The sequence below is a fragment of the Ictidomys tridecemlineatus genome, chromosome 10 (assembly GCF_052094955.1).
Source record: "Ictidomys tridecemlineatus isolate mIctTri1 chromosome 10, mIctTri1.hap1, whole genome shotgun sequence".
In the NCBI taxonomy this organism is placed as follows: Eukaryota; Metazoa; Chordata; class Mammalia; order Rodentia; family Sciuridae; genus Ictidomys; species Ictidomys tridecemlineatus.
This window is the reverse complement of record NC_135486.1, coordinates 123787158-123810816: the sequence shown is the minus strand read 5'-3', so window position 1 is coordinate 123810816 and position 23659 is coordinate 123787158. Positions and strand designations below refer to the sequence as shown.

Below are 23659 nucleotides of genomic sequence, written 5' to 3'. Positions count from 1 at the left end.
GAGCCCAGACCTGCAGACCCAGCTGCCATTGCTTTGGATCACCAGACAGGCTGACACAGCCATGCCAGGAATCCCCCACTGAGGCCAACAGTTGGGCCAAGGTCAGGCCTCCCTTTCCTTCCCAGAACCACAGCTGCTGCTGGGCCTCTGGGCTCCTGGGAGATCCAGCAGGAGGGAAGGACTGAGGTCATGCAGTGGGAATGAGGTCACCCTGCTGCTTTGATCCTATGGGCCCCCAAATCCCTCAGCACCCACCCAGCAGGTTCTGGCTTGTCCATCCTCTCTCCCCAAGTACTTCGCTGTAACCAGATGCCGGTGGAGTGCTGAGTGACCACCAGGTGGCACCCTGTGGCAAGAGAGTGAGGGGCAGAGGAGTTGGAGGCTGGGCTAGCCTCCGTTCCTGGAATAGGCCAGGAGGGAGGAGAAGCGAGCGGAAGGAAGACGGTGTGTGGCTGGCCAGCCAGCCCAGGAGACCGCCTCCCCAGTGGCCAGTTTGGGCGCCCTGGGACAGTGGCTGCAGGTAGGCAGAGGTGATACCAGGGTTCAGGCAGCCTTTCCCTGGTTTGAGCCCTTCCCTTGGTCCTGGGCTTTCCCACCTTCCTATACTTTCTCCTTTCCTCCCCTTCCCACAATGCCCTGTCTCCCCACCCTTCTTTTTTGTCCCCAAACCTCTCCCCATCCACCTCAATCCCTTACCCTTTCTGTGTCCCAGGCCCTTACTCTTTTAGTAACTCAGCAGTTAACAGGATCAGAGGGCAGGTAGCCTGGCTGCTGCCCCCACCACTGCAGCCTCCAGGAGCAACTCTGCCTCCCCACCCTCTGTCATGGAGCTCTGGTTCACTAGGGTGCCAGGCCCCTTCTAAGAGTAATGAATAACCGGGGCAGGTAGCAGCAGGCAACTCAGATGAGCCAAGGTTTCTCCCCACAGCTGGGCATGGCAGAATCTGCACAGGCCCCGAAGCTGGTGTACCTGGTCACAGGTGGCTGTGGCTTCCTGGGGGAGCATGTGGTGCGAATGCTGCTGGAGCGGGAGCCGAGGCTCCAGGAGCTGCGGATCTTTGACCTGCACCTGAGTCCCTGGATAGAAGAGCTGAAGACAGGTGACTACAAGGGGAGGATGTCTTGAAGAGGGTATGGTCTCCCCCATTCCCTCCCAAACCAGGATACTCCCCTGCTTGGTGGAAAAGATGATGCCTGCTATGCTGTTTGGTCCACACGGATGGGATGAATGAGTCACTTGGAACATGTGGCTCCCAAGGGTGTAGGCTTAACCAAGCAGCTGGCTGATGACCTCAAATCTGACATTGCCTCTGGCCTCCCCGGCTTTTCCACCAGGGCCCGTGCAGGTGACTGCCATCCAGGGGGATGTGACGCAGGCCCAGGAGGTGGCAGCAGCTGTGGCTGGAGCCCATGTGGTCATCCATACAGCTGGGCTGGTGGATGTATTTGGAAGGGCCAGTCCAGAGACCATCCACAAGGTCAACGTGCGGGGTGAGGTGCTCCCCACCTACTCTAATCTTGCATAGGACACTCCCTGGCACATGGCTTGATCTTACCTCTCTGTTCCCCCACCCCATTTGACCTTGACCTCCTTTGATTCTCATGTGACAACCTATACTATTGAAAGCCCTGCCCCTGTGTGATCATTGTTCATCCTGTCCATCCTCACTCCACCTGTTCTGGTTCTCCCTGGACCTGGGGTGGGCAGGGGAAAGATGCAGAGAGGAAGGAAGCCTCAGCTTGGATCCATCTTCTTCCTCCCCAGGCACACAGAATGTGATCGAGGCTTGTGTACAGACTGGAACTCAGTTCCTGGTGTACACAAGCAGCATGGAAGTTGTGGGACCTAACATCAAAGGACACCCCTTTTACAGGTGAGCTAAGATCCCCCATTACTTAAAGAGTCCACTTCCTTAAGCATTGAGTCTTCCTTTTACCCTCACTAGGGGCAATGAGGACACCCCATATGAGGCAGTACACAAGCATCCCTATCCTTGCAGCAAAGCCCTAGCTGAGCGCCTGGTCCTGGAGGCCAATGGAAGGAAGGTAAGCCAAAAGACAGAGATGGGCGTTGGGGGTGCAGCTAGGCCAGGTCAGCCAGGCCTGACTTGCAGGCTGCTTTGCATTCTGCCCTGTGGGCCTCTTATCTCTAGCCTGAGGAGGCTAGTACAAAGGGGAAGCTGCTAGGTCCCAGGTCCTAACAGTGTTTGTCATTTGGCTTTTGCCATCAGGTCCGAGGGGGGCTGCCTCTGGTGACTTGTGCCCTGCGTCCCACCGGTATCTATGGTGAAGGCCATCAGATCATGAGAGATTTCTACCGCCAGGGTCTGCGCCTTGGGGGTCGGCTCTTCCGGGCCATCCCAGCCTCTGTGGAGCATGGTCGGGTCTATGTGGGTAAGGACGGGGCTAAGCAGGGGGAGACCAAGAACAGGGCAGAAGAACCTGCTTTGAAAGTGGGTGGGACCCATGTGGTTCTGGGAGGGGCAGTCTGTGCTCTGACTGGAAAAGGATGGTCTGTTCACAGGTGCAGGTAGATGATGATTATGTAGGCATTGTCTGCATGGACCACAAAGGAAACAGTATCCCTGCTATTAGGGAATGCTGACATAAAAAGCTATAGGCTGAGAAGATTGCAGGCATGGAAGCAGCAGTTCCCCAGGAAAGAGAGGGGTAGCATGTACACAGACCAACTCAAGAGAGCAGTGGCCTCAGGATCTGGGGAAAAAGCAGCCATTCCTAGGCTGTGGTAGAGATATGGGCAGCATCTAAATGGGTCCAAATAAGGGGTGGCTTGTGCATAAGCTGGTCCAGAAAAGCAGCATCTTACGTGATTGCAAGAGCCCTTGGAGGCATAGCCACTTCCCCTCACTGGCAGGCAATGTGGCCTGGATGCATGTGCTGGTGGCCCGGGAGCTGGAGCAGCGGGCAGCACTCATAGGCGGCCAAGTGTACTTCTGCTATGACAAGTCACCCTATAAGAGCTATGAAGACTTCAACATGGAGTTCCTGGGCCCCTGTGGATTGCGTCTGGTGGGCACCCGCCCACTGCTGCCCTACTGGCTGCTAGTGCTTCTAGCTGCCCTCAATGCCCTGCTGCAATGGTTGCTGCGCCCACTGGTACTCTATGCACCCCTGCTGAACCCCTACACACTGGCTGTGGCCAACACTACCTTCACTGTCAGCACCAACAAGGCACAGCGCCATTTTGGCTATGAGCCCCTGTTCTCATGGGAGGACAGCAGAACCCGCACCATTCTCTGGGTGCAGGCCATGGAAGGTACAGCCCAGTGATGGTGGGGCTGGGGCCTGGGGCCATCATGGCCTCGAGCCCTCACACCCTGGATGGGATGGAATGGCTGGATTTCAGAGCTGAAAGCTCTGGTGCCATCTAGCTATCCCAGAGCCCTCCACATTTTATGGCCACAAACTCTTGAGTCTGGATTGTGTTCTTATGCTTGGTTCCAAGTTCCAGGGCAGGGTTTTCTTCACTCTCAACCCAGGCCTGCTGGATGTTTAGCAAAAAACTGATTTCCAGATGTTCTCACTATGCCATCCTACTTCTGATTCTCAAGCATGAAGTGGCCAAGGTTCTAAAGACTGACACCCAAGTGCCTCTGGACTAGGTTCAGATTGAAGAGACTTCTCTGGTTTCTCCCTCCACCTCTGTCCTCAGGGCATTATCTTCCCATTATTTAAAATGATATATCACCTTTAGACATTTTCTTAATTCCCCTCAATGAAAGCTGAGAAAATCAGTGTTTTTTCACTTCTTATCCCTCCTCCCAAATTGAGATCCTGCAATATTATTAGCTCTTTGCCTGAGGATGTCTCAGTAATGCTGTACCTTGCCAAGCCCTGTATTAAAATCCTTTTCCAAGCCTGTGTCACCAGTCTGTCCAGCAACTCTGCCACCCACTACCCCAACAAGTTTCCCCTCCCCACGGCGCCAGTCCCATATGGGGACAGAAGGAAGTGAGCACACAGCACGCCCGCTGTTGGATTGGTTGCTATTTCTCCCGTCCCACGGGGCCCGACCCGGCCCGGGAGGGGGGTTGGGGGGCTCTGGGGACAGGACATGCAGGGCTGGGGGGTAGAATTTCCTGTATTTTATCCATTTGCAACTTGGTCACCAATAGAGAGAAATGAGACTGAGGGCTAACAGGAGAGGGTAGCCTGGCTCTGGGCCCCCAGCCAGGCCCCAAGAGTCCTGTCCCCTCTAGAGAGGGAAGGGAGAGAGCTCTAGAAACCAACGGAGAAACAGAGAAGGGGGCAGGGGCTCATGTCAGCAAACACAGCTACATCACGTGACACGCCAGCGACACAGAAACACACGCCAACGCACACAGCTGCACAGCGGGCAGGGGGCAGGTGGGAGAGAAGGGAGCCGGGGGCCACCCATCTTGTCCTCTGCGGGGCGGGCTGGGGGGGCAAGGTAAATGCATAGAACACATCATGTGTATACGCTCAAGGCGTGGCATGAGCGTGCGACGACCCACGGGCACATGGGATGGACACGCAGTGTGCTTCATGAGAGGCTGGGATGGGGAATAAGGGAGGGAAAGCATTGAGCCCTGGCCAGGCCTGGGACCACCCACGGGGCACATGGCTTGATGGTTGTAGATGCACGGAGTGTGGGCAGCACACTTGTCTGAGAACATGCAAAAAATTCCAACCCCTAGACAACACTCGGACACACATAGACGGCAGCCAACAAGCAAACCTATCATATAATGTGTGGGACTTTTAGAAAGCTAGGGCACAGCAGAACCTCAGGGATCCCCTGGTCCACCTAAGGCCCGGAGATGGGCAGCTGTGAGCCTAATGCTATTCAAAGAGGCAGGAGCAGCACTCCAGCCTCAGCTCCACCCTTCTGGTAAACTTCAAAGCTTTGGGGCTTCTGGAAACACCTGGGCTGAAAGGGGGTCCTGACTGGGAAGCAGGAAGGAAGAAGGGGCTGGATGTTGGGATCAGCTCTGACATCTCCATAGAAGCCTGGGATGGGAGCAGGAGGGCTGCAGTCAGACTCCAGGCAGACTTCCTGTCCTGTAGAAGGGCATTCTGGGAATGGACAAGCAAGCTCCCTTCCTCAGGACAGCTGATCTGGGGTTTACATACATGAGGCCATATTGACACAGACACACCCAGGATGGGCAGAACCTAAACAGTGAGGTAGGGAAGAGGTTGGCTGTCTGAGTTGTGGGGGGCTGAGAAGGATGTGTTCTGGGAGGTCACATTTGCATGGGCTCTCATACAAACACGCAAACATACACACTTTGCAGTCTACATGCATAAACCAGAGTCCTTCAGCTAGTACACAGGTATGCCCCACCCCAGGGCAGGGCAGATTCATGTACTTTGTATGTTCAGCCTATTTGTTCCTGGGCCATTGGGAGGGGGTGGGTTTCCAACACTGTCCTTTCCCCCATCTACCCTCTACTATCACCAAATACAAAACCCACCAACTATGCATATGCTGTCTACACCAAAAAGAAGAAATTAACCCTTTCCTCACCATCAGAAAACCAAGTCTACATCCCTCAATCTCACCCCTGGTGTGGGGAATGGCCATTGACGATACTTCAGCAGGAGAGGTGGGGATTTGGCCCAGGACTTAACCCACACTGGCCACTCCAGTAAATCTGAAATCAACAGTTGCCCAAACCCAAGTTTCCTGAGGAAGAGCCCGGAGCATAGGATAGGATAGTGAGGACAAATGCTTCTCCCAGGTTCAAGGGGAGTGTGGAAGAGGCAGGAAGGGTCAATGCCCTGATTTTCCATCTGACTGAGGTCAGCTCTTGACATCTCACCTCATCAGTAACATCCCTACAAATGTCTTTCTGGGAGGCATTTGTGTAAAAATGGGTACAGACCTGAAGGAACACCATGCCAACATTAGCATGCATGGGTGTCCCATTATACATGTTGTGCCTGGGTGTGGCTACCTTCCTGGGACCTCCTCAGCCTTGATACGTGTGAGTACATTGAGCTGTCACAGATTCAGGCCTGTCCCTGGGCAGAGACACAGAGAAAGATAAGGATCTGGGTATGTGTGCACAGGGGCCCTGAGGTTGGGCAGGGCAATGTGGATATAGCAGTGTGTGCAGCCACATTGGTCAACAGCTCTGCAGAGAGGGAGGGGGACAAATAAATCTGGATAAACAAACCAGAATAGGGCACATGTCCTTAAAAACGAACAAGTGTATGTGTGTGTACACAGGGGACAGAAACACACTATGTAGAAAGCCCCTAAACAGACATGCATGCACACACACACACACACACACACACACACACACCCTCACATACTGTATTCCAGGTAGCATAGAAATATAGATATCTGTACCCACCCAAAAAGGTGTCCAGTCCATGATGTGGAGGGCTCTAAGAAAACTTATCAATACTTCAGACAAGACAGATGTATTCACACGCATACACAAGTACCTTCTATCACCTATTGGGGAAAATGTGTGTCTATGTAGGCCAAGCTAGGTCATTTACAAGTATATACTTTCATTCACCTCTGGGATCTCCAAAGCCCACAACACACACACACACACACACACACACACACACACACACACACACACACAAACACACACACATACACCCTCCCTAGGGCACACAGCTGCCCCTGGGGTATCTAAGCCAGGAGGGTTTGTTCTAATCACGTGGAGTGTCTGCCATGGCCCATGTGTCTCTGGGCCTCCCTGAATCCTTTGAGAATTTAGAACATCTGCACACACACACACTACCCGCCTCATTTGTAGCAGACGGGGGAGGAGGTGTCAGTGGAGGAATTGCTGTTGCATTAGGTTCAAACACTCAAACACAAAATTCCATGTACACAAACTGTGTGTCTACAAATCTGTGGCCACACACATACCCACACACACACACACACACCTATTCACTGAAGACAAACCAGGGTGTGGTGGGCTGCTATGTTGTACTCAGGAACAGTCTACACAACAACCCAGGTGAAGGGGAAGCTCAGACCACACACAGACTCAAGGTGAGGGCAAGAGGGGTGATTCGGTGCATCTACACATCTACACATGTACACACACGCTGGGGTGTCCACACGTCTCGAGCATGTGCCGGCGGCATGCATGTTGGTGTGCATGTGTGATCACGCCTGCTGCTATCTACGTGCGGGGGCAGGGGGTGGTCCATGGCAGGGTGAGGCCCAGGTACTCCAGGGTCTGCCGTGGGTGGAGGAGGGAGTGGGGTTGCCTGGGTCTGTTCTGGGGGTGAGCTCGGAGCAGGGGATGGAGTGAAAGGGGTGGTGGGGGTATTGCTCCCAATGTGGTGGGGGAAGGGTCTGGGAGAGATAGGGGTGAGGGGCCTACAATCCCAGCGTCCCCCCAATGGATGACGCCAAGACCACCCCCAGCACCACACAGCAAATGATGATCATGATTTTCTTCTGCAGGTAGAAAGATGAGAGAAAGAGTGAAAGACAGAAACAGAGTGATAGAGAAGGAGACAAACCAACAGACAGATGGGGGAGAAGACGGGGGAGGAGGGTGAAAGGGAAAAGGGGAGAAAAAACAGAAATAGGAAGAGGTCAGAGCCAGAGATAAGGCCTCTCACCCGATTTCAACACTCAGCTCAGCCTTGGCCTGAGCCCAGCCCCACCCACCAGGCTCCTGGTCTCCCTGCCCCCATCAGGCCACCTGCCCTGGCTCACCCTCCGCGCCTTGCTCTGATATTTCACAGCTTTCTTGGTGTCGGACACAGCTCGCTCCACATAGTCCACGGAATGTTCCACGTTGTACTCGATGCGGTCAATCATCTCCCCCTGCAGACAGAGGAAGTGTGCACAGGGAGAAATGGGGGCTGGGCTGGGAGACAGAACCTTGGGGACCAGGGCAGCTCCTGGGGTGGCATGGCAGAGCCAGTACCTGGCTTTCCACAAGCATGGCCATGTCCACGAACATGTCGTGCAGCTCACGGATGCTGGTTTCCAGTTTGATGATCTCATTGTGCCTCGTCTCAATCTCATTCAGTGCCTGCTTTGTCATCTGCGAGTCCATTTTGATCTAGGACCATGGAAGTTAGGGAAGAAAGGCAATTACCCTTTGCCCCTGTAAGAGCTTCGATTCAGCAGCCAGAGAGTCTAGGTTCAAAACTGAATGTCATTTACTAGCTGTGACCTTGGGCAAATTTAACCTCTCTGGGCCTTGGTTTTCCCACCTAGAAAACATGGATCCTAACAGCGCCCGCCTCACTAGGCTGTTGTGAAAATTGAGTAAGTTAATATGTAGTATATCAGGGGCTGGGATGTGGCTCGGTGGTAGTGTTTGCATAGCATGCATGAAGCCTTGAACCCAGGGCTTCAGGCATGCTAGCAAAAGCTGATAACCCCGCCCAATCCCTTGGCCACGCCCCACACCTCTGGTTGGCTCTGGACCCAACCCACCCATCTGCAGCTAGGTCGCCTCTCTGAGCACCATTAATAAATAAATCATAAATAAAACATAAATATTTCTTTTTTAAAAATCAGTATATCAGTTGGAATACCTGGCACTAAAAAGAAATTTTGTTTGATTATAAGAAATAAGACTTGTCCAGAGCCCACCACCTTGCCCAGGAGCTTCCTCTAACACGCACACCAGGGAAGGAAGCCCAGGGAAGAAAGATGTCAAGGGCAGCAGGTGAGAAAGTGGCCCAGATGAGAAGGCAGTGTGCCCACAAGTTGCCTAGAGCCTGCATGAGATGAGGCAGGGGATAAATAATAGTAAAATGTACTACAGTCCTTGAAATTCAAGTCATGGGGAGAGACTCCAATTCATAGTCGATCTCCCCTGCCCCCAAATTCTTGGCTTGAGCTGGTCTACTACTAACTTACCAAAGTTTAGACCGTGTTAAGCTACTCCTTTTCTCTAAAGCCTTCAGGACTCCCCACTACCTCAGCCTACACACCTTTATTTTGAGAGTCAAGGCCCATTCTCCCTTTTTAGCACACACTCTTGCTCATCCTATAAGAATCAAAATCACCCAGTAGCTGTTTGGTAAATTGTCTCCTCTTCCTGTTTTTTTGCTTTGTTTCATTTAGTTTTTTTTTTTTCAGATTGTTCTCTTTGCCTATTTTCCCCTGTCCAAAATCTCCTTGCTTCTTGAGAGACTGCTTAATATCACCTCGCCCAGGAAGTCCTCCACAGCCCTCAGCCCAGGTCCTGACCACCCTGCTTTATAATGATGGGTTTCTATTGTAATTATGGTGGGCCAGTTGGCAGGGTCAGCTCTTGTCCATTGAAATGACCCCCTTGGAACTGTCCACCAGGTTTCCTCCATTCTCATACAGACAGACAGATGGCCTGGCTGCAGGTGTTTGGAGAGAAGGAGCTAAATGGCCCACAATCAATTTGCCCAAAGTAAATTCAACAAAGACCAATTATCCAAATAACAACTTACTGAAAACTATTAAGACAATCACAGCGCATACTTTAAAGCTGGTAGAGAACCATTACTCAGACCACTCGCCTTCAGAAGCAAAAATAGGACTGAGTAGGCCAGGAAAAAAATCCATAAGGAGAAAGAATTGCGGTTAGGGGAAAGCTCATCAAGTCACATATAATAACAAGGAAAGGAAAGTGTGCAAAACGTAAGCAAAACTAAACTTATGTTTTAAAAATCTTCAAAACGTTCACAAATGCACCATATGGTGAATGACATGCTTCAGGCGGGGAGCATGTAGTAGATCTGAGTAGTGGAGAGTCCTGACTCTCAGATGGTGGAGTCAAATCTTTCTGAGCCAGATTTCCTCATCTAGGCCCCCCCTGAGAGTTGTGGAGAGGATGAAATGAGTTAGTAAATGTAAATGTGTAAAGTGCTTAGAACAATGCCTGGCTATTGTTTGCCAGTTTTATGGGGATGCCTTCCTGCCCTGCCCCCACGGAATTCCCCAGTTCCTCATCCAGTCTGCCCACTGCTAGTTAGTTATTCCAGGGTGGACTTAGGACCTAGGTCCAACCTGAACTTGGGGAGGAGAGGCAAAGGATTTCCAAAAACAGACTCCGCCCCCACCCGGGGGCTCACATCATCCGTGAAGATGGCCAGTTTCCCGCTCTCCAGCATGTCTTCCAGTTCTTCATTGGTCGTGGTCCTGCCGGCTGTGGGGAGAACCGACTATCATCTGCTCAGGGACTGGGCCTGTCAGGGGCCCTGAAGTGGTGGGGATGGGGCAGGGACCCGGGAGTCCACCCTCCCAGCCGGCTTGGGTCAGGCGTTCCCCTCCACAGAGAGGAAGGGCCTGGAAGGGCGCTTGGGCAGCCGCGGGAAGCATGGGGCAAAGGGCACACGCACTGATCTCCAGCTGTCGCTGGATCCGGTCCTTGCAGCGGTCCCGATACTTGGACTGGGTCGCGTTATATTCGGTCATTACCTCCACGAACTTCCGGGAGAGCGTAGAGTGCTGGGGGGTGGGTGTGGGGGCACACACACAGGGAGTCAGGGAGCCCAGAGGGAAGCAGCACGTGGACGTTTGAGGAGGGGAATGGCCTCAATTAGTTTACGGGCCTCTCTTCAACTCGGCCACGACCTCACAAATTCAGACTCTGATTCCCCCACTGGGTATCTCCACCCTAAACCAGCGGGTGACCCCCCAAAAGTGGCTGGGTTACGCCCACCTCTATAACCCCGCCCAATCCCTTGGCCACGCCCCGCGCTTCTGGTCGGCTCTGGACTCCGGCACCCAACCCGCCCAGCTGCAGCTAGGTCGCCAGATCCAAGTGCCGCCCCAGCTGGGCCCGCCTCCTACCTGGGTCTTGCGGATGCGCAGGTCCGCGGAGGAACGGTTCAGTCCCTCTTCTTGTTCGATGCTTTGCTCGATCGCTGAGAGAGAGAGGACGCAGTGAGGCACAGGAAACCTGGGGCATGTGGGTCCCAGGTTTATGAAGGATCGACACGGGGAAGCAGGCTCCAGGCCTGGGAAGACGTGTCATGCCCATGGCGAGGGCGGGCAGTAGAGAATCCAGGGTTAGGGGCAGGCCAGCAAAATGCACAGATGTTTGTGGGGTTCCAGAAGGCAGGTAGATTGGAAAGTTGAGGGTCAAAAGGTCACCAATTAGAAGGGGGGCTAGACAGGGGCAGAAACATACCCTGTGGTTTTAGTTCTTTTCATTGGGGGTGTTTTGTTTGTTTTGTGTTTTGGTACTGGGGAGTGAGCCCAGGGGCACTTTACCACCGAGCCACATCCCCAGCCCTTGTTCCTATTTTATTGAGAGACAGGGTCTCTCTGAGTTGCTTAGGGTCTCACTGAGTCGCTTAGGGCCTGGCTAAGTTCCTAAGGCTTGCTTTGAGAACCTCCCTTCTCAGCCTCTCTAGCTTCTGGGATTCCAGGCCTGTGCCACCTTGCCCAGCTATTGTTTTAGTTTTGAGACAATGTTTCATTAAGTTGTCCAGGCCAACCTGGAACTTCTGGGCTCAAGCCATCCCTCCTGCCTCAGCTTCCTAAGTAGCTGGGCAAGTCACCACACCTGGGTCCCCTGTGATTTTTTGGTGGAAGGCAGACACTTCCAGGTAGGTGGGGTTCTAGCGGCCACCCTTTCCTTAAAGAATTCTAGGGCAAACAGATGGATGTTTCAACAGAAAAACAGCCCTCCCCCTGCTCTTCGAGGTGATCCCTGTCCTGGGAGTTTCCACTTCTAAAGGATGTTCTGGGAAAGCGCACAGATTAACTGGGATTCCTGCTTCTGGATCATGCACTCCTGACACTATCATTCAGATTTTTTTAAAAAAGGAGCCTGCAGTAAGATCTACTTTAGTAAGATCAGAAAATGCAGCAGGAATGAATCACCAGGCCTTCTCAGACCTCACAGGGCCTCCAGGCCATTCCTGAGAACATCACTTCTCTGTTTTGCTGGCAGCAGGGAAGGTATGGGGCTGGATGACACCCCAAGGATCCCCTGCCAGCAATAGCAGGCACAGTGACTGAGTGACAGTTCTGGCCCAGCTGATTCAGGAAAATCACAGGAACACATATCCAGGGATACTGGAATCTGCTGTCCCAGCTTGGGGCCCTGTTGTCAGCTTTAGGGTTAGAGCCAAGTTGGGATGGAGGGGTCTTTTACTGTAGGTCACTGATTTTTTTTTTTTTACAATCATCCTGGGGGTTCAATGATACCAGCTCATGCTTCAAACTAGAAATGAGTCAAAGGGATGAAACTGCTCTTTCAAGGTCACACTTAGGGCGCCTCAGTTCATGTCTGCAAAAAGAGATTGGACGAGATGAGAATCTTCTCTTTTTTTCTGGAGATATGGAGGGTCAGCTTCTTAAACCACTGCCTCTCTTATTTCTGGGTCTATTCATGAACCCTGAATCACAGAGCTCTCCTCCGGGTCTTCTGAAGAGCATTCAAGGTCGGAGCTCAATGAGCACAAAGAAATCATTGAGCTCAGGGGTTTTAAGCTGCGATCTAGGAGGACCCGAGCTTTTGAGAAGGAACCTCAGGGGCTATTGCAGAGACTGAAGGGAAAACCAGGCAGGTAGAGGCTCCCAAACCCAATTCAGCCAGAGCAATCTTTTATATGTTTCACATGTTGAAGGGTTTTTGTAAGATTTCATTAGAAGAAAAAGATTTTTATGCTAAAAAGAGAAACGGAAAGAAAAAGAAGGCAGTTTTGAAATTGGTGTAATTTCTCTTAGTATACCCATGAGCAAGCTGAGAGGGAGGAACTTGTCCAGAGTGAGTTAGAGTGGAAGCTGGATTCCCTCTGCCTGGCTTGGCTCTTAATGTGACCCTCGGTTAGGGCATTTTCCATTCCAGCACACTCACCCGAGTGCAAAGGACTTGATTTTATGAATCAGCACCAGAGATTCACATATGTCCTCCCCTTGAATCCGGGAGGACTTGGAGTTTCTGTCCCTGGGACCAAGGTCAGCGCTGTCAGGCCAGACATCTCATAAAGTTCCTTTCCCCAAAGCCTGAGACATTAGAGGTGCTTGGCAAATATTTCTGATGCTGAATTACTATGAGCACACAAATTACCATCCCGGTACCACTGCTATTCCCCTGGCACCAGCAGACAAGGAGGTTCCCAACCCACAGTGCTTTGGGAGAAGGTGGTTATTACCAGCACCCAAGTCCTTAAATTAGAGTGAATACATGAGCATTTGGCAAGTCCCTCCTGAAAGCTTGCCAGCCCCTGATGTCAGCCACACAGTCCAATCTGTCCTGAGCCGAGGATACCAATTCAGAAGCCTTTGCTGAGCCCACCTACTGGGTGATCAGTGCTAAGCTAGGGACCTGTTCAGGAGGAATGAGGACTTAACAACACCAAAGCCGCTTGGAAGATTCCATTTTTCTGATGGACCTTTATGCAGAGCTCAGATGCAATTTAAACAGAAACCTTTCCTCTCCCTTATTTTCCTCTCAAGTGTTTTTCTCCAAAGAATCTGGATCAAGTGGGCCAAACCAGGCTTGGGTGCTTTCTCACCATTCAGGAATCTAGCTCCTGGAAGTCTGTGGACATTCCTTAGAAAAGGCCAGTTTTGTCCAGTGGAGACAGAGTTCTTTTTTTTTTTTTTCCCTAGTAATGGGACTGCATTCCTCACCTTTCAACTTGGACCGAACCTTGTTGGCCGTCTTCTTGATGTCTGCAGTGAGGTCCTCCAGTTCCTGTTTGGTCTCTGAGGGGAGGGTGAGGAGGGTAAGTGAGAAGTCTGGGTGGGACCCTAGGCCTCCCCCTACCACTGACACCTGGTGGCAGCACTCACTCTCATCTGGGTTGGGGGCGGCCAGGATGGCACTGTGCTGTTTTTTCACCTGCTCTACATCTTCCGACAGTTTCTCAATGCAGCCTCGGATCTCTTCCACCTGGAGCAGAAAAATTGGTGATACCCAGTCAAGTGGTTGGGCCAGATGAGGGGATCCAGGGTAATCACGCCAGGAAAGGAAATAAGCCGGACACAGATGGATGGATAAAAGGCCAATGAGAGTGAAGAATAGAGAAGGGGGGGGCGGTGCTCAGAGAAAAGAAAATGGCTGGCGAAGGGCCAGGTTCTGGGTCTGGGGCCACTGGGGACTCATCACCTGTTCAAAGAACTCATCCATAAAGTGGTCCCGATCCACGTGGACGACCTCCTCCTCATCATCACTGTCTTTCGCCTGCAAGACAAAGGAAGGCTGAATCCATGAGCTGTCCCTATCTTGGTCCCCCAGGCTGGCTCTCTGGCCCTCTTCCCACGACACATTTCTAGATATTCTAAGCTCAGAAAAGAGGTCTTGGGAGGGGTCCTAAGTAGGGGAGATGGCAAGGGCACCTAAAGGGGGAATGAGCACCTGATATACCTTGTGGAATAAGGTCCTGGAGACCAGGGTAGCTGATAACTCAAAGGACACCTTGGAGGGAATTAACAAAAGGCAGGTGGATGTGGCCTTATGGGTACCTGGAATCAGATGGTATTCAGGGCTGCTGCTACTGACCCATCAGTATGAACATATTTCAATATTTTAACAACCAGCTAAATGTCAGCCTTGCAATAATTGGCTCTGGGATCCAAGAGGGACTCTGGAATGGTGTCCCAGGAGCCTGAGTGTCCCTGACATCCCCAGCAGTGGCTGCCCAGGCCTCACTTTACTCTGCTACTATTTCCACCCCCCTGCCCCCACCTGACCAGCCATGTCCCCTATACAAGGTCACTTCACTGCTAGCAGCAGGCGCCAAGCATGGTGAGGCCCAGTGAAGGCTGGGTGAGATGCAGGCAGCGCCCAGACCTCCCTAGTTCCCTGCAGCTCCCCCCAGCACTCTCACTCCCCCCTCAGCCTACTCTTTTTCATGTATTCACTCTCTTTTATCCAACCCCTTCCAACTGCACACCCACCTCCTCTCACTGGCTTGGATTTCCCAGTCGCAACCTGCAGCTGCTCAGCCCTCCACCCTCAGGGCTCAGAGACACAAAGGGATTCACCCACCCACACCACCATCGCCACCAACAGACAGACCAGTGACACAGACAGAAGTGCACACAGAAATAGGCCCCCGACACCCACGTGGAGACACGCTGTCATGTTGAAGCTCACCCGCACACAAACCCAAGCAAGGCTGCACGTGGACACACAGACCTTCGGGCGGTGCCCCTGGGGACATTGAGGAGGGCCCTGGAGGTTTGTTCTCCCAGCCTCTCTGAACCTTGGGTTTGCACATTCATTTAGAGCTGGGCAAAGGGCACAGGGAGGGCTCCCCAGGGCTCTCCACTCCTGACTCCAGCTCTTCTCTGCTTGGGACAGAGGTCTGAGGGTAAAATCTGAGCCCATCAAGCTTAATTGTGTCTGGAGCCCTAATCAGCCCCAGTGGAAATTTCAACAGAGTTCATCCTGATTTCTAGAAAGACTCTGGCCAGAGTTCGGACAGAAGTTCATTTGGAGCCTGAATGAAATCAAGACAGGATCCAAACGGAATCTAAAGAGAAGAACTAACAGGATCCAAGTCGAATGCAGTCAGGCCCTCGCAGAAACCAGACAGGCTCAGACCAAACTAGGCTAGGCTCAGACAGATCCCAGACAGCTCAGATCGAACCACCGAGACACGGCCAGATGGGACCTCAATGCAATCCAGACAGCCGAGAGAGCATGGAATCGGCAGATCCCCGACAGCATGGGAAAGAGCCCGCACAGCCCAGAGGAGCCCTCCCACTGGACGCCCCCAAAGCCGCCCCCATCTCCTGCCTAAGTCCTGCCCCAACAGAATTTGAGGGATTCTCCACACAGACTCCAGGCCCACACCAAGTCAGAACACATGTCAGACACTTGAAGACAACACCAAATATCTGCCTAGAGAGGTGGGTGCCTCTGTCACAGCCCATAGCTGCCCCCAGAAGGAGGAGTGGCACAGGTGGATCTTGGGGACCCTGATAGGACTTGTGGCTTCTCAAGCCTCCACCCCAGACATTGGCCCTGAGAGGTTCTGGGATGTGGGGCTTATCTCTGAGGACCTGCTGGTCTCCCATGATAGTTTCTAACATCTCAGTCCTCAGAACCCAACTACCCTATGAGGCCTCCTTCCCCTAGAGCCAAGAGCCTTGCTGTGCCCCTTCTGTTTCTGCACACTCACGAAGCCTTCGCCCTACCTCACAGGGGTCAGGATACCCTCACTAGCCTTAGCATGTGGGAACTTTCCTGATCTGTCTTTCCCTTTCCCATGCCAACTTTAGGAAGTCCTTCCTAAAGTCTGATTTCACTCTCTCTTCTTGTTCTCAGAGCCACTTGCCTTAGATTCTTCCTAGAGTATCTTGGGCTACCTGTTTACTTGCCCTTGAGAGAGGAAGAAAGGTGGAAGGGTGCAGATATGATTTATTTGGAATAATAATTATGACGAGAGCTAAGAGTGAATAATAATCCTTCCTCTGTATTCACAAACACTTTTACACCCATAATCCCTTTTGATCCTCACCATCATAGCTAGCCCTGTGAGAAAGCTGAGCAAACATCATTATCCCCATTTCACAGATGAGGGAACAGGAAGTCACAGAGGAGAAAAGGAGAGTGATTTGCCCAAGGGCACTAGCCTAAACAGGACCAGGACCTGCCTCCTCCCAAGACCTCATCTAAGGCTCCAGGTCCGGTCCCCACTCTCAGTGACTGTCATCAGCTCTTTCTCCTCTCAGGTCAGCTCCTGCTAAGGTCCACAGTGAGTAAGTCTCTGTGTCCTGAAACCTAACAAAATGTTATCATTTGACAGTAACTTCTGTATAAGTCTTACACTCTGGTTATCTTTTTCAATCTTCATTAAAACTCTGTAAGGATCATTGGCCAACATAATTACCATTATGACAAACACTGAGACAGTGTTTTACAATGTGCTGGGCACTCTTGATATATTTATCCACTTAATGTTTATAACAGCCCTCTGAAGTAGAGATTATTATAGCTCCCTTTTATAAATAGGGAAAATGAGGCAGGGGGCTAAAGAACTTGCCCCAGGTCCCCAGCTAGAAGGCCATGTGACTTCTCCCTTCCCAGTCCCAGTATCTGCATTTAGTGAAGGCAATAATGTCCAACCCCCACGGTGGTCAGGAGGGGCAATGAGATAACGTGGGGGAAATGCCCAATGCTGCAAGACAGAGATTAATAAGTGTTTGGTGAGGGTTGGCTATTACCCACCCCCCCCCCCCGCCTCTTCCACATTACAGAAAAGAAACAGTCTCAGACAGTTCACCTTACCTGCCTAAGGCTTCATGGAAAATAAAGCCTTATTATTAAGGCCTTAAACCTGAGACTGTCAAATCCCAGGTTTTCCCCCCAACCATCCTTCTGAGGATGACAGTCCCTCTATTCCTCACTGGCCCAAAGAGCCTTCTCTGTTGTTTCCTCAGTACTTTTGATCTCCTGTGGCCAGGACAGAAAAATCCGTAAAATGGGCCCAGGGCTGCAAGAAGAATCCAGCAGCTAGGTCTTCCAGCCTCCTCTTGACTTGCTGTGTGGTCCTAGCGCTCCTTGCTCTGAGGTGTCGTTGTTTAATAATGAGCATATATATCTTTATTTTTTTATTTTTTTTTTGGTGTGACACGTTTTAATGCATGTATGTACATATTGGTTACAGAGAAAAAGAATTCGATTGATTTCACATATTTGACATTGGACAACCAATAAATGCCCTCCGCATTGCTACCACTAATGTAACATTTAATATCAGTGAGAAAACTGTGCTATTGTAGGCAAGTGTTCTGCCACTGAGTTACACTCCCAGCCCACCTGCTATTCTAAAGATAAAATAAATTTAAACAAGTTCTAATAAACAATGAGCACATTTCTAGAAATCAGGCAAGCCTAAAAGAAATCAGGCTATGAGAGTACTAGGCAAAGATGATCAAATGTGTCCTAGTCCACTTCATGGTGGCCTCAGATGGACAATTCAAGTCTCCATTTCCTCATGGGCGGAATGAGGAATATAATAATTTATACTTGTATAACACACAGTACCAATGACCATGAGTTGGGCCTGGATACAAGTGCTTTTGCATTTATTGTTTAATCCTTATAACCACCCTGTGAGGCAGATACCATTCTTATTTCTTATTGATAGAAGAGGGAACTGAGATAAAGAGACTAAGTAACTTGCCCAAGACTATTCAGTGGATCGGGTGCCGATGGGGTCGCAGTGCCTAGATTTGGACCCAGGCACTCTGCTCTTTACTGCCTCCCAACTGCTTGAGTGCTTGGGAGGATTAAGGGAGTTGGCGCTGAGTTCTGGAGCACATTCTAGAACTGTCTTGGCAATGGGGGAGCATCCAACCCAGGCCTCCTCAGACCCCTCAAGTCCAGGTGTTCCACATCAGAGATACCAAGGGCCCCTGTGTGTGTGTGTGTGTGTGTGTGTAAACACACACGCGTGCCTGTGCATACTAACACACCCTGCTCACCCATGCTCCTCAGCATCCTTTGATCTAGAGACAGCAGCCTCTCTGCCCACGCCCCCCTCCTGCTTCTGTCCATCTGTCTCCCTGGCCTGGGCCGCTCATTCCTCCCTCCCTTCTGCCCCCCCATGGTCCAGCCTAGCCCTCTCACCCCGACCTCTCTCCTCCAGCTTCCCTGTCTGACCCACCTGCCTGCCCCCATCCCCATCTCCCCGCCTCACTGAGTCATTCATTCATTCATCTAACAAATAGGTACGATTTGTGCCAAGTTCTCTTCTGGATGCTGCTGGAGATACAGTGGCAAAGAAGACAGGCAGAGAGGTCCTGCCTCCAAGGAGCTGACACTCCAGAGGCGGGGTTTGGGGGCAGACAGACAATGAAAAATGGACAAGATAATTTCCAATTGTGCTAACTAGCAGGAAGGAGATAAATAAGAAGATACAGAGAAACAGGTGTGGGAAAGACTTCAGATAGGGTGATCAGGGAGGGCCTTTTTAGGGAGATATTTGAGTTGAGCCCTAAAAGAGCCAACTATACTATAATGTAAGGGATACGGCACTCAGGGTAGAGGGAACAGTGTTCTGGGCAGAGGGAACCGCATTCTAGACAGGGGGAACAACATCTGCATATGGGAAAGAGACCCTTAAGACCCATTTGGTGTGTTTGAAAGGCAGAAAGAAGCCGGGGGCCTCTAGAGAGATCCACTCACTGCTGGGGTTCTCTTGGTGTCTGTCTGCACCCTCCTTCGTCTCCTCCTTCTCGCTTCTCTCCTCTTCTCCTGGCTTCCCACTCGATGTCCCTGCACGTACCCCCTCTTATCTTCTCCTCCCCACTACCTTTCTTCTCTACCTCACTTGCTTGCTTCTCCTCCTCTGGAGCCTCACCCCAGCTTACTCCTTAGATCTGGGAACTCCCCATCCATATCCAGCCCAGTACCTCCCAGTTCCAACCAAAAGTGCTTGGTGAACTGGGAAAAAAAAAAAAACTCTGGTTCAACCCCAGCTCTGACAGTGAGTTATGTGACCTTGGGTAAATCATTTTTCTCCCCTACGGTTCTCAGTTAACTCCAAAATAAATTAGAGGTTATATCCTGCCCATTTTAGGGGGCTTACATGGTACTCAAGAGGAATATACAAGTCGTCTGTGGAAAAGCAACCACTGAGCACTGCTGTGCCCCAGGCCCCCTCCGAGACACTTTATGCAGGCCAAACTTGTGAAACAGGTACTATTCTACTCCCAATTCATATAAGAAAGTGAGGATCAGACAGGTTAAGCAACTTGCCCAAGGTCACACAGCAAGGAGCAAAGTTAGGATTTGAACCAGACCACTGGCTCCCAAGTATGGGTCTTCAATCACTGAATGTTAAACAGACTGGAGAACCCCTTGGGAATGCTAAGGACCACTAGAAAGACAATAAGACCCTCAGGCTAACATTCCTTCCCACTACTGAGCCCTCACAGAATCTCAGAGACCCTCTTTTAAGGGCTCCCAATGCCCATTCAGTCTCTCCTGCCTCTTGGCGCCTTGTGGGGAGATTTTTCTTTTCCTTGCATCCTGCCAGCTTCTTTCTGAGCCCCACCCACTACCCTGCCAAATCTCCAGTCTCCCAGAGCTGTGACTAACACCAGAGCCATCAGCATCCACTCAACCCCCCAACCCCACACCATTCCAGCTCCCCAACCTGGGCCCCAGCAACCCAGCCCCAGGTTCCCTCACCTGAGGGTTGGGGGCCCTGACTCATTCAGCCCAGGGAATGAGGAGCACTCCCCACCCCCACCTCCTCCACCAGACCTGTCTTAGCCTCTTCCCTCCTTCTCTATAATTATACCACAATTCTGCCACCACCTCACCCCAACCGCTTTGCATTTTTCTGGGTTTCGGAGACAAGGAACAGACTTGGCTGCAAGAGATTTGGGTTCAAACCTGCATTCCTCCCTTTGTGCTAGCTGTGTGACCTTGGACAAGTCATTTAACTCTCTGGGCCTCAGTTTCCCCAACTAATAATGAGGAAGTCTCTCAGTCCGCCTACCTATCCAGGTTGGTGGAGATTATGATGATAACGGGCTTTGTAAACTGTACCATGAGGGAAAAGGGAGTTTTGAGGAAGGATGCTGAATCCAGCCGACTTGGGTTTGAATCTAGCTATGTGACTTTGGTCAAGTGACTTAACCTCTCTGGGCCTTTGTTTCCTTACTGTACAATGAGATAATATTAGTACCAGCTTCATAGGGTTGCTATGAGGATCAAAATGATTTAATATGTCTAAAATATTCAGGATACTGTTGATGATTATCATTATTGTCATTTTCCTCATGCCTGAGTGTATATGCAGTAAAAGTTTAAAAGAAATAAACCTTTTGATTCCCTCCCCATAAACGGCAGTCACTGCCTCCAAGCTTGTGTCTCTCTGAAAGCTGGGTCCCTGCCCCCTAATCCAGGGGGCTCTCCAAAGACAGAGCTCTTTACCCCCAGTGTCAAAACTTCTGCTTCAAAGGCCAGGAAAACAGAGACCTCTGTCAACTTGGCAGACTGGAAACTCACATCCGAGTCCAACACCTGCCCCCCAGACGTGTGTGGTGACCTTGGGCAAGTCCCTTCCTATATTCAAACCTCAGTTTCCTCATCTGCCAAATGGGATAATAGCCTCGGAGGTAACCATTGTCAGTCTCTTGGATCCTACATCAGGATACAGTGGCCACTGTCCTGAGCCAGTACCTTTATTAGCATAGCACCACAGGCCCAGGATCTTATAGCAGACTGCCAGCTCTGCCTCCTTGGGACCCAGGTCATTTCCCTAAATGCCCCAGCATCTTCTCTGCCTCCCAAACCATTCTCACCCAAAGCCCCATTCCCCAACCCTTCCAAAGAGAAGCTTCCTCTGCAGCCTCCAGAGCTGCTTCCCTGGTCTCCCAAACACAACTAACTACCTGCCTGGCTGGACTCCTAGAGCCAGGCCTCTTCCGGCCTGCAGACCGGGGGCCCATGTCAGCCTGGCCTGACTGCTCAAGATGCTCCGGTTCCCCCCAGCACAGCACAGCCCATGTCACACAACCCAATTCTGTGACCCTATGCGTGCAACCTCTTTTCCTCTTCCACCTCGGAGGGGTCACCCGGACTCAGGCCCTAGCCCTCTGGCAGTCTCCTGGGGCCAACCCTTCTTTCCCTGTCTCTGACAGGGGCCCCCTCCCCACGAGGAGCAGTACACGAGTGCACACACACGCACACACTTCATTCACTGCCAGGTGTTGGCATCCAGTCCCAACCTGTGTCCTTCCTCATGGCACCCCCCAAATCTGGGTCCTGCTACACTCTCAGCCTGGCCCAGTAACCACCCCAATCCTTCTAATTTGGCAAATCTGCTCCCAGGATGACAGTACCCTCCAATCCTCTACTGACATTCACTCTCTCCCTTCCCCAGGTTAGACCCAGAGGGCCCTCCTGGAAACCTGGGGTGTCCAGGGCCCTGAGACCTCTCCTGCCACCTCGTGTCTTAATGGCCTCCAACCCCTTCTAGCCACTGTCCCCAAAATGCAGGTTCACTGGAGATATCAGGTGCCTGGAGATACTGGGGTGCCCCAGCTCCCAGCTTCCAGTCTCATCATTCGCCCCCACCTCCCAGCACCTCCCCCACCCCATCCCCACGCGCTCCCCAAATATTGGGGTCCCGCCCCCCCCGTCCCCCCACCACCAAGCTCACACTCCGCAGCTCCTGAGTCCGATCCTTCATCCTGCGACGGCTCCTCCTCCTCCTCCTCCTCGTCCTCCGGTCTCTGCTGCTGCTTTCCGCCTCCCACCTCGGAGCTGGAGGCCGGGGGGGTCTGGGGGCGCCGGGGGGCGCCGGAGCCGCCGAGAGGGACCTGCGGGAGGGGACGCGGGCGGGGGCAGTGGGCCGAGGGCCGGGCAGGGACAGGGGCCTGGGCCGGGCTCAGCTCTGCCTGGGCTGCGGTGGCGATGCGGCTGCGGCACAGGGTTGGATGGAGGGATGCGGGAGCCGAAGCGCGGGGGAGGGGGGCGGAGGGAGGTGAGGAGGAAGGGAGGGAGGGGGGACCAGGAGGGGGCGGGGAGCAGGGGGCATGCGCAGCGCCCGGGGCTGGGGGCGCCTGGGGGTTGTAGTCCGGGGAGGGGGGGACCCACGGGGAGGGGGACTGGAGAGGCCTAGAAGGGGGTGGGGGAGGGCAGAGCCAGAGAAGCTGGGAGAGATGCAGGGAGACAGAGGAGATGCTGAGGCAGGCACCGAGATGCTGGGTGCCCTGGGGGGTGGCGTGGACCGGCGGAGAGACGGGGCAAGGGAATGGACTCGGGGAATAACCTGAGGAGAGGTGCTGTGGATCCCTTTACACCAAGAGCTATAGATAGATTTGATGTTTCTGTCTCGGTGTGAGTTTGCGCACGACCCCCTCTTTGTGAGCGTGTTCCCTGCAGGAGGCTCTTTGGACAGTAGAAATAGCAAGACTGACCCTCTGTTGTAGCTTTTTTTTTTTTTTTTTTTTTTTTTTATGCAAGGAATCAACCAAACGCTCCCTGAGAAGAATGTGGGGCTTGTTTTGAACAGCCTTCCCTACCCTACCTGTCAGCATCCCTGGCAGCCGTGGGTCTCGGAGCTCTGCTTGTCTACCTCCAGGGACAGGGTGCTCACTACCTCCCAAGACCTCCTGGCCCATCTTTAGATTGCTCTGACTGTTAACAAAGTTTGTTCTGGTCTGGGGATGGAGCCTCAGTGGTAGAGCTTTTGTCTAGCACCCCCATGACCTGGATTGATCCCCAGCAGCCCCTCCCCACAAATCCTTATTGGGAGGAGGAAATCTATTACCCCTGCGGTCTGAGTTGCCCTGACCCCTCCCTCTTTCAGGCCCACCTTTTCTCTCCTCATCTCCTCATCTTAACATCACATCAACTCCCCTGCAATGGAGCTTTGGCTACCTCTTTGATTACCGGCCTGGTAATTGATTACCCTCCATGACCTTTCAGTAGCACTTGACCCAGATGATCTCTTCCTTGACTCCCCACCTGCTTCCTGCTTCCTGTGCCACACTGCCCCCAATCTATGGATCCCAGCCTCCTTCCAGGCGCCTCCTCTCCTGCAACCCTTCAATGTCAAGGTTCCCTGCGTTGTATCTAAGGTCTCGTCTTTCTTTACACACACCTTTCTGCATCTACATGCCTGCAGTACCCACATCTGTACCTGCAAGACAGATCCTTTTTCTCAAAGGAAGCCACTACTATGTGTCTGAGCTGGCCATCAAGAACACTGAGATAAAACAGGTATCAGATCCATAACCATAGTGAGCAGGGCCAGGACT

General features: G+C 52.2%; 2 protein-coding genes across 5 annotated transcripts; one reads left to right on the top strand and one right to left on the bottom strand.

Annotated features, from left to right (window-relative positions):
* The first annotated feature begins 9 nt into the window (after nucleotides 1-9).
* On the top strand, nucleotides 10-3877 carry Hsd3b7 (hydroxy-delta-5-steroid dehydrogenase, 3 beta- and steroid delta-isomerase 7). 4 transcript variants are annotated; one of them, XM_078024032.1, is made up of 7 exons: nucleotides 10-520; nucleotides 981-1100; nucleotides 1336-1491; nucleotides 1766-1874; nucleotides 1947-2046; nucleotides 2232-2394; nucleotides 2876-3877. In XM_078024032.1, the coding sequence occupies exons 2-7, from the start codon at nucleotides 1016-1018 to the stop codon at nucleotides 3289-3291; spliced, it is 1029 nt and encodes a 342-aa protein (XP_077880158.1). In that variant the 5' UTR covers nucleotides 10-520; nucleotides 981-1015; the 3' UTR covers nucleotides 3292-3877. The 4 variants fall into 4 exon arrangements, with proteins under 4 accessions (XP_077880158.1, XP_013213357.2, XP_013213358.2 ...); XM_013357903.4 differs by having other exon boundaries at nucleotides 929-1100; XM_013357904.4 differs by lacking the exon at nucleotides 10-520 and having other exon boundaries at nucleotides 527-1100; nucleotides 2001-2046.
* A 111-nt stretch (nucleotides 3878-3988) lies between these two features.
* Stx1b (syntaxin 1B) lies at nucleotides 3989-22361 on the bottom strand. Its single transcript, XM_078024033.1, has 10 exons — nucleotides 22057-22361; nucleotides 14037-14111; nucleotides 13721-13820; nucleotides 13559-13633; nucleotides 10763-10836; nucleotides 10309-10417; nucleotides 10042-10115; nucleotides 7905-8042; nucleotides 7691-7801; nucleotides 3989-7426 (listed from the first exon to the last, which is right to left on the bottom strand). Exons 1-10 carry the CDS (start codon nucleotides 22084-22086, stop codon nucleotides 7346-7348), a joined length of 867 nt encoding a protein of 288 aa, XP_077880159.1. The 5' UTR covers nucleotides 22087-22361; the 3' UTR covers nucleotides 3989-7345.
* Between the last annotated feature and the right edge of the window lie 1298 nt (nucleotides 22362-23659).

Excerpts from the sequence above, each read along its gene's own strand:
- Hsd3b7 (XM_005323873.5), top strand. The coding sequence starts at position 905 with ATGAGCCAAGGTTTCTCCCCACAGCTGGGCATGGCAGAATCTGCACAG. Across the intron at positions 1,875-1,946 it reads AAAGGACACCCCTTTTACAG|GGGCAATGAGGACACCCCAT; the intron begins GTGAGCTAAGAT and ends TACCCTCACTAG. Across the intron at positions 2,395-2,875 it reads GCATGGTCGGGTCTATGTGG|GCAATGTGGCCTGGATGCAT; the intron begins GTAAGGACGGGG and ends CCTCACTGGCAG.
- Stx1b (XM_078024033.1), bottom strand. The coding sequence starts at position 22,086 with ATGAAGGATCGGACTCAGGAGCTGCGGAGT. Across the intron at positions 10,116-10,308 it reads CCAGCGACAGCTGGAGATCA|CCGGCAGGACCACGACCAAT; the intron begins GTGCGTGTGCCC and ends TTCTCCCCACAG. Across the intron at positions 7,427-7,690 it reads ATCAGAGCAAGGCGCGGAGG|AAGAAAATCATGATCATCAT; the intron begins GTGAGCCAGGGC and ends TTCTACCTGCAG.